The 11988-nt window shown below is 41.9% G+C and overlaps 1 protein-coding gene across 2 annotated transcripts in view; it reads left to right on the top strand.

Annotated features, from left to right (window-relative positions):
- Positions 1-11988, top strand: part of Dennd5a (DENN domain containing 5A) — a 66762-nt gene that overhangs the window by 21286 nt on the left and 33488 nt on the right. The window contains exons 2-4 of one of the 2 annotated variants that reach the window (XM_021166335.1): positions 5070-5141; positions 5843-5952; positions 6377-7034. In XM_021166335.1, coding sequence (XP_021021994.1) covers positions 5070-5141; positions 5843-5952; positions 6377-7034 — 840 coding nt within the window. The remainder of the gene's footprint in view (positions 1-5069; positions 5142-5842; positions 5953-6376; positions 7035-11988) is intronic. The other variant, XM_029479382.1, reaches the window with a different exon arrangement.

Here is an 11988-nt window from a genome sequence, read left to right as displayed (position 1 = left end):
AACCTTGAAGTGTTAATCCCACCTGTTGACAATAAGGTCACTACTACAATTTTGAGCTAAATTTGAAGGAAGCTTTAATAAAATACTGGCTAGGATGATGGGCTCTGGCCAGGGCCATTCTAAGATTCCCAGGAAATGATCATGAGTCACATCTTGTAGAAGCATAAAAAGGCAACCCCACAAGGCCACCATATCTCCCATTGGGTCCAGTCAGGGGCATGTATTTCCTGACATACTTCTGCCTACGCACCTCCCACCTACATCTAATGAGGGAAGGTGTTCATGGGATCAAGCACATCCATTGCAGGGGGGTCAGACTGTTTAAGATAGTGTAAACACGTAACTTGTCATCTTATGTAAAACAGTGGCCCCCAACATTTCCCAATATATCTGTCCTTGGGCAAGGGGCTTATATAGGTTAGAGATAATTTTGTTTCATGGTTCTCTTGGGCACAGTAATTAAAACTTAAAATGCTGCTTTCTAGAGGGATTCTGTCCTGGTCTGAAGAAAGGAGTGCTGTGTAGGAAGATGGCCATACTGGGTCCCTCTCATCTGATCATCCCTTTCATCCAACTACATTTCTGTGTAGATTTCATTCAGCATTGGACCTAAGCATAAAACCACACATTTTATCCTGGGGTTTTGGATATTCATTTCTAAAGACTCTATGTCACAGAACATTTGTTTAGATATATTTGTTAATGCTTGCAGGCTGGAGAAATGGCTCAACCATTAAGAGTTCATACTGCTTTTCAAAGATCTAAGTTTGGTTCCTAGCACCTCTGTCAGGTGGCTCGCAACCTTCATATAACTCTAGCTTCAGGGGATCTTACACTGTCTGCTGGATACTGTGGGCACCTGCACTCATATGAGGCACACACACACACACACACACACACACACACCCACACTAACAATAAGTTAATTTATTTCCCTTTTGTTTTTTGGGACAGGGATTTTAGCCCTGGCTGTCCTGGAACTGACTCTGTAGACTAAGCTGGCCTCAAACTCAGAGATCTGCCTGCCTCTGTCTCCTGAGTGGGATTAAGGGCTGGAGAGAGATGGCTCAGAGGTCAAGAGTACTTGTTTTTGCAGAGGATATAGGTTCAGCTCTCAGCACCCACATGGTGGCTCACAACCACCTGTAATGCCAGTTCCAGGGGCTCTAGCCCATTCTTTTGGGATCTCTGGAGACTAGGCACACATACCTATACAGGCAAAAATAAATTAAAAATGTGGACTCCATTTTCCCCTATTAAAGTGCCCGTTGGAGGACTGAATGCGTGACCAGTACGAGGAGGAGGAAAGCTGTCTCACCTTCCTGTCTCTGTAAAAGCTAGAGCAGGGCGCTTGAGCGTGCCATCTTAGTTCATTTTGCTCTGTTTTAAAGTTTGTGTATGTGATTTTTCTTTTCACATGGCATTTTGCTTGAGATAGCACATAAATCACAGTTAAGGAGACAAAACTGCAGCTCTTTAAAATGTCTTCAAATACTGGAGGCTTAAGGTTTGTTTGGAGCTACATTCACTAGAGAACTCTGACTGTCCCTCTGTTTCCTTTTGTTTTTTTATATGCCTATGTTAATCAGTATGACCATCTTAATTTTTATTTTATTTTTTGTCTGTTTTTCCACCTCCCCTCTTTGAGATTTGTAGCCTTTGCAAGAGTCTGTGTTAACTGAGTCTGCTGTGGTTTGTTCCTTGTGAGACAGGTAATAATGCTTCTTGGAGGTGGTTTAAGGGAGGTTTTGGTTCACAGATTCTTTAAAAATATGATGTAAGCTCAGATTTTTGTGCTGGACTAGCCCCATCAGTCTTGGGTTGTTTGCTATGGCTTGCCAGGTTTGCTGCATAAAATCTTGAAATGTCCTGCTTTAGGAGCCACAATTTGACAGCTCATCATATTACTTACTAAATGGAGCAAATTCTCCAAATCTGAGATTCTACCTCAGTAAATGTGTGGTTGATCACCTAAGACCATCAGAAAACACAGATGCTTACATTATGATTCATAATAGTAGAAAAACACTCATGTTTTCATAAAAAAATTCATAGAATCATCCCCATATTTAGGGTTATTTAAATCAAGCTGATACCTACAGATAAATAGAGGTACAAATATTTGTTTGTGCTTTGGCTTGGCCAAAGCAGAAAAATTATATACCCTATTAAATGTCCTAAGGCTTGTAAAGTTTAGTTAGGGTTTCCCATAATGTATTTTTGTAGAGACAAATTCACAGAGATAAAGGAGCACCCAACATTTAAGTTGCTGCTAGAAATGGAAGTGAGGGTTAGGCAGTGGTGCATGACTTAAACCCAGCACTCAGGAAGCAGGGACATCTAGATCTCTGAGTTCAAGGCCACCCTGGTATACAGAATGAGCTCCAAGACAGCCAGGGCTACACACAAAATCCCAGTCTGGAAAAAAATCAAAAAGGGGGAAGGGATTTAATTTTTACATCTGAAGCTATTTCAGATTTGTTTGTTTGTTTGTTTGTTTTGAGACAGGTTTTTGTTTTTGTTTTCCCCGAGACAGGGTTTCTCTGCGTAGCCCTGGCTGTCCTGGAACTCACTTTGTAGACCAGGCTGGCCTCGAACTCAGAAATCCACCTGCCTCTGCCTCCCGAGTGCTGGGATTAAAGGCATGCGCCACCACTGCCCGGCCAGGGTCTCATTTTTGTAATGTTTGAGTTTTCTAGCGATCTACACAGTAAAGGGACTAAATGCCTCTGTACACAGTTTCAGGCAGTAGGTTACGTAGGTGATTCTGTTACTAACTTTTTACTGCTCCTTTTAAAAATTCAGCCTTCCTTTAAAATGCAGCAATCCTTTAAATGGGATAGGAGTTAGGGATGGTTGTGAACTGACATGCAAGAGCAGTCAATGCTCTTAGCCTCTGAGCCATCTTTCCAGGCCCTGGCTCCACTCTTTACCCTCTGGGTTGCTGTTGTTCCCCTATTCTGTCCTTTATTCTATTGTCTGAATGCCCATCTTGTTTTAGGGGCTCCTTGTCGCCATCTTAGGAGACAGTTTAAGCTGTCTCCCGAAGTATTTAGTTTGGACAGTGGTAGCCTCTCTGACCCCTGTGTATATTCAGATATTTTGTGATTTTACTCAGGGAAATTTCTAGATAAGCTAAGAGGAAATGAGCAAACTTTGCAAGTTTTAGAAGCTTAGAAAGATGAAATAGTTATCTCTTCTCAGAACTGAATTGGGGGTAAAGATACCTACTGAGATCTTTGACTGTAGACAGGATCATTGTGTCATCTGCTTGCTGCTGGAATACTTCATGCAGTAGGTTCAGGCCTGTCATGGGTGGATCTCTGCAGGTGCTGTGGAGAACACTGAGGCTGCTCTGTGTGAGCCACAGGCCTTTGTTGTAGCGGTTGCCAGCCGCCTGCTGATGGTGGAGTCGACTAAGAATACTCTGAGAGATGAAATGCACTCAAAAAGAGAGTTTCAGAGGAATCTATTGGGCAGAAAGAATATGAAGGATGAGAGAAATTGAAAGTGTGGTTGGTACTCACTTTACTTTAGAAGGAAAGTTGTGTCTTGACAGAAGTTGAAAATGATGAAGAATGGGCTGCTGCTGCTGAGCTTAGGCAGAAACTCAGAGTGGAGGAAAAAGATTTTAATTAGAAAGTAGTATATCTAACTCCCCAATCCTTTCCAGGGTCTCCTGTAGCCTGGGTTGGCCTCAAATTCTAAGTAGTAGGCAAGGGGCTGGAGAGATGGCTCAGAGGTTAAGAGCACTGGTTGGCAACAAAGTTGGGACCAAGGCCTGCCATCACACCCAGTCCAACATTTTAGCCGGGCGTGGTGGCGCATGCCTTTAATCCCAGCACTCGGGAGGCAGAGGCAGGCGGATTTCTGAGTTCAAGGCCAGCCTGGTCTACAAAGTGAGTTCCAGGACAGCCAGGGCTATACAGAGAAATCCTGTCTTGAAAAACCAAAAAAAAAAAAAAAAAAAAAAAAAAAAAAAAAAAAAGTAGTAGGCAAAATGACCCTATACTTAAATTTTTAAAATTTATTTTTATGTATGTATGTATGTATATATGTGTGCCTGTTTGTCTCCATGTGCACTATATGCTTGTAGTGCCCATAGAGGCTGGAAGAGGGCATCAGATCCCCTGGAACTGGATAGAGGTGGTTGTGAGCTTCCTTCCTGATGTGGGTTATGGGAACTGAACCACTGTCCTTCGGAAGAATAGCTCATTCTCTTAACTGTTGGGCCATCTCTGTAGTCCTGACCTTCTGGCCTCTTGCCTTCACCTTCAGAGTACTGGGATTACAAATGTGCACAGATATACACCATCATAACTGGTTTGAACATGGTGCTTTGAACATGCTAGGCAAATCCTATCAGCTGAGCTACATCTCCAACTCTAAAAAAGAAACCAGTGAAATGCCTGTGGGATGATTTGTGGGAGGAGATTAGGTCTGTGCCATTCAATAATGATGAACAATGCATACTTCTTAATATTGCTGGCCCCTGATGGGTATGATAGTGCTTTAATTTAATTAGAGCACTTGAGAAACAGAGGCAGACAAATCTTTTTGAGTTTGAAGATAGCCTGGTCTACATAGTGAGTTCCAGGACAGCCAGGGCTGTGTAGAGAGATCCTGTCTTAAAAAACAAAACAAAACAAAACACCCAAACCAACTTAAACCAAAGATCACATATATATTTTCGGTCTCCTGAGTTCTGAACTACAGTTAGGATAGATTTCTATTAGCTGGCACGCACAGACATGCCCCCGTGCAGTGTGCCATCTCAGTCTCCTGAGCTCTGAGAAAATGAATAGAGGCCATCACACTCAGCTTTGTAGTCAGCCTATTTTGGAATAGAAAATATGAATGAATATTATGTAAAGTAAGGGTAAGTATTATTTTGTGAGATTTTTGATTAGGTTATATATTCACATATATGTATATATATATATACACATATGTACATATATGTGTTTATTACTTTGTGACATAAAATGTGTTTTGTGCTGGAATCATGGTCAAAAAGTTTGAATAACACTGCTTTATTGTAATACTCTGTTATTTTATTTACCATATAGCATTATGCCAGTACATTCAGGCTTCTAAAGCCAGGGATGGTGCCAGCCCTTTCATTTCAAGTACGACTGAAGGTAAAAACAAAACCAAACAGCGCACCCAGAGCTTTCTGGTTCTCAGTCTCTCCAGTGGCGTTTTGACTCTTTGGCCTTTTAACCGTCTTGTGTCTTTTTGAGCAGTAGATTCCTTAGGTTTGTGTCTCTCTAGATGGCAGTTTTTTTGATCCTTTCCTCCTCACTTTAATATTATTACTAAAACATATGCTAGTGTTTTTATGAGGAGGCAGGGAGAAACTATGAGTTCTAGAAATTTCAGATGATTCTGAATTGATAAAACAGTCCATTAGCTAGCATCCCTGAAGTCTTCTTAATGTTTCTCCGTTTTTATTATCACAGAACTACATAGCATACTCTTAAAGTGTTTCCAGTTGATTTTAGGCAAATTAAATGTGGTTTTGGGGGCTGGGGGAATGGGCAATCTTCTTTCATCTTGTACTTTCTCCATCTTTTACAAGAAAATTAACCATTGGGCTTACAGTAATGATTTCACTGGGAAGGTAGCAGTGTCCACTATTAACTGCGCTATACTTTTTCAGCTTCTTACTGACATAGTAACTTCGATGCCTTTTCTACTTAGGTGGCTGGCATACTAACCCCTTGCCTTCCTTTCTGTTCCTTGCTGGACTGCCACACTTTGTGTTCATGATCCTGTGATTTAAAGGGACTTTGTGGAGATGATTTTCTTCATTTTTTTTTTTTTTTTTTTTTTTTTACAGGAGAAAATTTTGAGCAGACGCCATTGAGACGAACATTCAAGTCTAAGGTCCTTGCCCGATACCCTGAGAATGTAGACTGGAATCCCTTTGATCAGGATGCAGTGGGAATGGTTAGTATTTGTTAGCCATGGAATTAGTGCACAGTAATTTATGGAGAAGTTTTGAATCCTAGTGTGGTAGCAGTACTTGTTCTATTTGTTTTTTGGGATGCTGTAGTTTAAACTCTGTGCTTATTGATTCTGGATCAGCACATCATTGAGGTATACCCAACACCAGTAGTTCTTGAAGAAAGGATTATAGTACACATTGCCTATGATTCTGTATTTGATCAATGTATCAAATATAATGAAACATCATGTTTCTGTTGTGTCAGACAAATATATAGTAATGCATCGCTGTGTGTATTGTATTAGTGGGGGAGAGCTGTAGGGAAGGTAGAGAGATGTCCAGCATGGTAGATTGTAGCTAGTTGATTTGTGTTCTGGAGAGGACAAGGAATGCTCTCACTGCTTGTTTTCCTATTGTCTTTTGCAGCTGTGCATGCCCAAAGGGCTGGCATTCAAGACCCAGGCTGATCCCAGGGAGCCACAGTTCCATGCCTTTATTATCACAAGGGAGGATGGTTCTCGGACATTTGGGTTTGCTCTTACCTTTTATGAAGAAGTGACCAGCAAGCAAATCTGCAGTGCAATGCAGACCCTCTACCACATGCACAATGCTGAGTATGATGTCCTTCATGCTCCACTTGCTGATGGTGGAGACCAGAGTGGCATGGAAGATGGTGAAGGCATTCCTGGGACCAAGCTGCAGCGCTTCAACTCCTATGACATTAGCAGGGACACACTCTATGTCTCTAAATGCATCTGTCTCATTACACCCATGTCTTTCATGAAGGCATGTCGGAGTGTGCTGCAGCAGCTCCACCAGGCAGTCACATCGCCTCAGCCCCCTCCTCTGCCCCTTGAGAGCTACATATACAACGTACTCTATGAGGTGCCACTTCCACCTCCTGGCCGCTCCCTGAAGTTTTCTGGGGTCTATGGGCCAATAATCTGCCAGAGACCAAGTACCAATGAGCTTCCTCTATTCGATTTTCCCGTCAAAGAGGTCTTTGAACTGCTTGGGGTGGAGAATGTGTTTCAGCTTTTTACTTGTGCCCTTCTGGAGTTTCAAATACTGCTCTACTCACAGCGTAAGTCAGTGTTGACTACAGCTCTCCACCCATGTGGGCTCCCTGCTTTGTATAGTCACATATAATGGGTCTGGATATAAAAGTCAAGGGCTATTCCTTAGTCTTTTGCAGGTGGATGGAGAATGGATAGGCCCGGAGAAGCTAGCATTTCTGGTTGGCTATCATCATGGCCTTTTAGTTTTGGAGGGAATATTCCTTCTGATTGACACTAGTGGCCTCCGGCAGTGATGACCCATCAGTTCTGTTCTGTATTCTGTCTCTTTGGCCTGACAGTAAAATCAAGGATAATCCTTTTATACTGAGAAGATGAATTGTTGCTTCTTTCTGTTATCTGAATTGTTTCTATAAATGAGAGTTGAATGTGAATAGCAGGTTTAGAAAGAATACTAAGGTAGGTGAGAAAAAATAGTTGCTTACTCTGCGAGTCAGACTGGTATCATAGAATTTAGCACATAGTTTAGTTCACAATGTGCCAGGCATTGTTTCAAGGGTGGCAGATCGAAGGGATGGACAAAGTAAAAAAATAATCTTTCTGAGTGGAGCTTTTATTTTAATGAGAAAAAGGAGTTAGTAAATAAGTAAAATATGTAGATGGAAGATAGTTAAAGCTGTTGGGAAGAGAAGATAGAAGGATGATAGTTTGGGAAGAAGAGTTCTGGTTGTTTTCAAAGAAAGGATTTAGTTTATTATTTTAAGTTTGTGTAGGTTTGTGTGTATGTCTGCATGTGGGAATGTGCACACGAGTGGAGGTGCCTGCAGAGTCTAGAGGCATCAGATTCCCCTGGAGCTGGGATTATAGACAGCTGTGAACCATCTGATGTGCTGGGTGCTGGGAACTGAAGTTGGAGCCTCTGGAAGAGCAGCCAAGTGCTTTTAACCACTAAGCTACCATGCCACCCCAAATTCCAGTTTTCAGTAGAATGGTTTACTTTATTTATGAATTTATTTATTTATTTATTTGTTTTGTTTTTCGAGATAAGGTGTAGCCTTGTCCATTCTGGAACTCCCTCTATAGACCAAGATGGCCTTGAATTTACAAAGGTCTGCCCGCCTCTGCTTCCTGAGTGCTGGGTTTCAAGGCATATGCTACCACCACCCAGAAGTAGAGTAATTTTTAAAACGATTTTTCATTTTGGATAACAAATAGGGTCTTTTTCCCTACAAAGATTTATTTTGTTTTTAAATATGTGTATGTTTGTGTGAGTGTGTATACATGTGCACAAATGCCGATGAAAGTCAGAGGCTTCAGGGTTTTTGGAGCTGGTGTGTAGCGCTTGTAAGCATCTGACATATATAGTGGAAATGAACACAGGTCCTGTGGAAGAGCAATATGTGCTCTTAACTGCTGAGCTATCCTTCTCCCCTCTAGGTGATCTGTTTTTAAAAAGTAGGTTAGGTCTTTTTGAATAACTTGTGGATATCTGTAGTCAGAATATTCCGGGTTGGGCTTATGATGGTTCAGTGATTAAAAGCACTTGCCCATATAAGGCTGGCAGACTAAGATTGATTCCAGAAACCTATATAACAGTTGGGAGAGAACGAACTCTCCAGATCTATCCTCTTACCGTCTCATGTATGCATCGGCATGCGCACTACCCTTAGTGCCCTCCCCCACACTCATTAGTGGACAGTTTCTCAGCCTTTGTCTTTTATAATATTGACATTTAAAAGGTACTCGTGTGTGTGTATGTGTGTGTGTGTGTTGTATATTTTTAGGATTCAAGTAGGTTACATGGACAGAGACACTTTTCCCTGCACAGTGGCAAGGCTTTTACTAATCATCTTCTCCCTGAGGCAGGCACTGAGTACTAGGGCAGTGATTGGTATGTAAGGGTACCTAGTAAATACTGAATGAATGAATAGGTACCATTTATATAGTGTATGTGAGTAACTTACTGTACTCTATATGCATACAGGAGCCTGTGGGTCCAGAAGAGAATGTTGGGACCCCTGGAACTCTGGTTACAGACAGCTGTGAGCTCCTCATATGGCTGCTAGGAACTGAACCTGGGACCTCTAGAAGAGTAGTTAGTGTTTTAGCCACTGAGCCATTATTCCAGCCCTTGAGTAGCATTTTGGTTGTTGTTTTATTTTTATGTATTTATATTTTTGAGACAGGCTTTCTCTCTGTATCTCTGGCTGTCCTGGAACTTGCTCTGTAGACCAGTCTGGCCTCAAATGACTGTCTCTCTTCTTTATCCCCATTAAAGGTGTGGACCACTTGGCACCATAAATAGCATTTTTAACAAAATATTCTAGCTGTTTTTAAAAAGGGTTTTAAAATTTCTTTAAGATTTATTTATTTATTTATTTACTTATGAGACAGGGTTTCTCTGTGTAGCCCTGGCTGTCCTGGAACTCACTCGGTAGACCAGGCTGGCCTCGAATTCAGAAATCTGCCTGCCTCTGCCTCCCAAGTGCTGGGATTAAAGGCATGCGCCACCACCGCCCAAGAATAATTTATTTATTTTATGTATATGAGTACACTGTAGCTGTCCTCAGATACCACAGAAGAGGGAGTCAGATCCCATTACAGATGGTTGTGAGCCATCTTTAATTGTTGTTGGGAATTGAACTCAGCACCTCTGGAAGAGCAGCTAGTGCTCTTAACTACTTAGCCATCTCTCCAGCCCTCTGGTCATTCTCTTTAAGAGTCTGGCTAATGAGATCTTGTAATTATCCATCTGAGAGGAGGTGAAAGTGAGCTGGAGCTAAGGAGGGATATCGTTAACTGCCATGAAGTGGTTGGGGCTTGGGACTGAGTTTGAAGGTGAAGTAATGGAGACTCTTGTTTTGGCTTTGTTCAGAACTTTTATACACACAGGCACACACATGCACACACAGGCACACACACACACATGCCACATACACACAGGCACACATGCACACATGCCAAGGAGGCCAGAGAGGGATCCTTTGGAGCTGGAGTTACAGGAAGTATGAGCCTCCTGATATGGGTGTTGGAGAAGCTTATGTCTCCTGGAAGAGCTGTATTTGCTCTTATTTACTGAGCCACCCTCCCATCTCCTGTTTGTTTGTTTGTTTGTTTGTTTGTTTTGAGTCAGGATTTCAGTCTGTAGCTCTGGCTGACCTAGAGCTGCATGACTCTACTCAGTCTTCCTGTCTCTGCTTCCCCCTGCTGTGAGTACAGGCAGAACAATTATGAATTAAAGAGCACACACCTATCTAAAATAAACAGCCACCACTTCCAGTTGATTTCTTGAGGAGCTACTGGCCTGATGTTAGTTAATATTCTAGTTTTTCATAAGAACCCAGACTTTGTTAGATAAAATCTGTGAATATTAAATGATGGCAACAATGTTGTAAAACACTATAGGCCACAAAAAGCATCTGTTGATGAGTGGTTCCTGAGGCTTCCTTTTGTTAACTTGTGGTAAGAATACACTCTTGTTCTGTGGAATGACTTTCTGGTCAGTGGCAGACTGTCTATGTGGTCCAGTGGTGGTCCCATAAGATTATGTCACCAAGTCATAATGCCTTAGTTTGTGTGTATATACTCTGTAGTGTGTCCTGCTATCCTGTAACACAAGGGCAGGATGGTGACACATTGGGTTTTTTTAGAACACATTACAAAGACATGTTTGTTTTTTCTAATTCTAGTGAGCTTTAAATTACCTCCTATTATTAGAAGTAATTGTACATTGCAGCATGGGGAGAGCTGTAAGAGGACTTAGCCAGTTGCTTGGTGCTCAAGTATTGATAGTTGAGTGGGGTGGAATGTTATGGCCAAGGAGATGCTGATGTTATTGTTGATACTAGTGTACAGAAGAGGATTTGTGTGTATGACTCCTGGAGATGAGCATTCTAGTTTGGGTACCACAGATTGCTGGATCCCTGAGGCATTGTTCAGCCATCCTTCAAGGTGGGAGGCTGCTTTAAAAATGAAAAGAAACTAAAACCAAGCAAGCAACACAACAATAAAAGGTACATTTAAAAAGTAGAGGAAGAAAATTCACAGCTTATACAGACCAGAAAGCTATAAAACTCAAAATTTATCTGTTCAAAGAGACCACACAAATGGAAAGAAGATAGCCTTGAAAATGAGGACTGTATTATTCTCAGTCTTGGTTTTAAAGAATGTCACAGTTTGAATTGCACTGCAAGAAGCTCTTCAGAGATTTAAATCTAAAGTCAATAAAATTATATGTTTCAGATACTGATTAGGTTTATCTTGAAGAGAAGGGGAAAAGCAAGACTTAGGTTTTTACAGTGTTGAAAAGCCTGCTTATATGGAGCAGGGAATTATCCTCTCCAGCACCTCCTGATATATGTGTGGGCTGATAGATGTATGGACCTAGTTCTCAGCCACTGGAGCTGTGAGCTGAGCAGTATCCAGGACAGTTAAAGCTCACAGTGAGTGAGGGTGTTGGGGAGCCGCCTCACTTCCATGGTGTTTTGGCACAGCCACATAATGTGTAGCTAGCATCTGCTTTACTCGCTCTGGAGAGGGAAGGAGGGGACGGCTCTTTGGTTTTCTTTTGGTTAAGAAAGGAAAGACCTCTGCTTGCCTCCACCCCTCCCTCGATTTTCTCCTTCGCTTCCTCCCATATACCCAATCTCAAAATGGTATGTGGAATATGTATTGAGAATATGTGTTTAAGTGCCAGTATTGGGAAGAGAAGAGATAAGCCATCTGGAGTTGGCCCAGACCTATAGATCAGGCCCAGCATCTCTTCACCAGTGGCAAACCTAGGCTGCCTGTGTTTTGTATATTTTTGAGGTTCCTACAGCTTCCTCTTCATATTGATAAAATTCTAGAGTGGTTTACAGAACAGAGGAGAGTATTTGCTTATTTATTATAAAAGATATATTTGAGACCAGCCTAACAGGACTGACTGTGCAGTACAGGTAGCCCCATGCTGGCTTCTTTGGGTGAGCCTCAGTCCAGCACCTCAGTCTGTGGACTGGCCTAGAAGCTCTTTGAATCAGCTTT

This window comes from Mus caroli, chromosome 7 (genome assembly GCF_900094665.2).
Source record: "Mus caroli chromosome 7, CAROLI_EIJ_v1.1, whole genome shotgun sequence".
Classification (NCBI taxonomy): Eukaryota; Metazoa; Chordata; class Mammalia; order Rodentia; family Muridae; genus Mus; species Mus caroli.
This window is presented reverse-complemented; position numbering and strand designations above follow the sequence as displayed.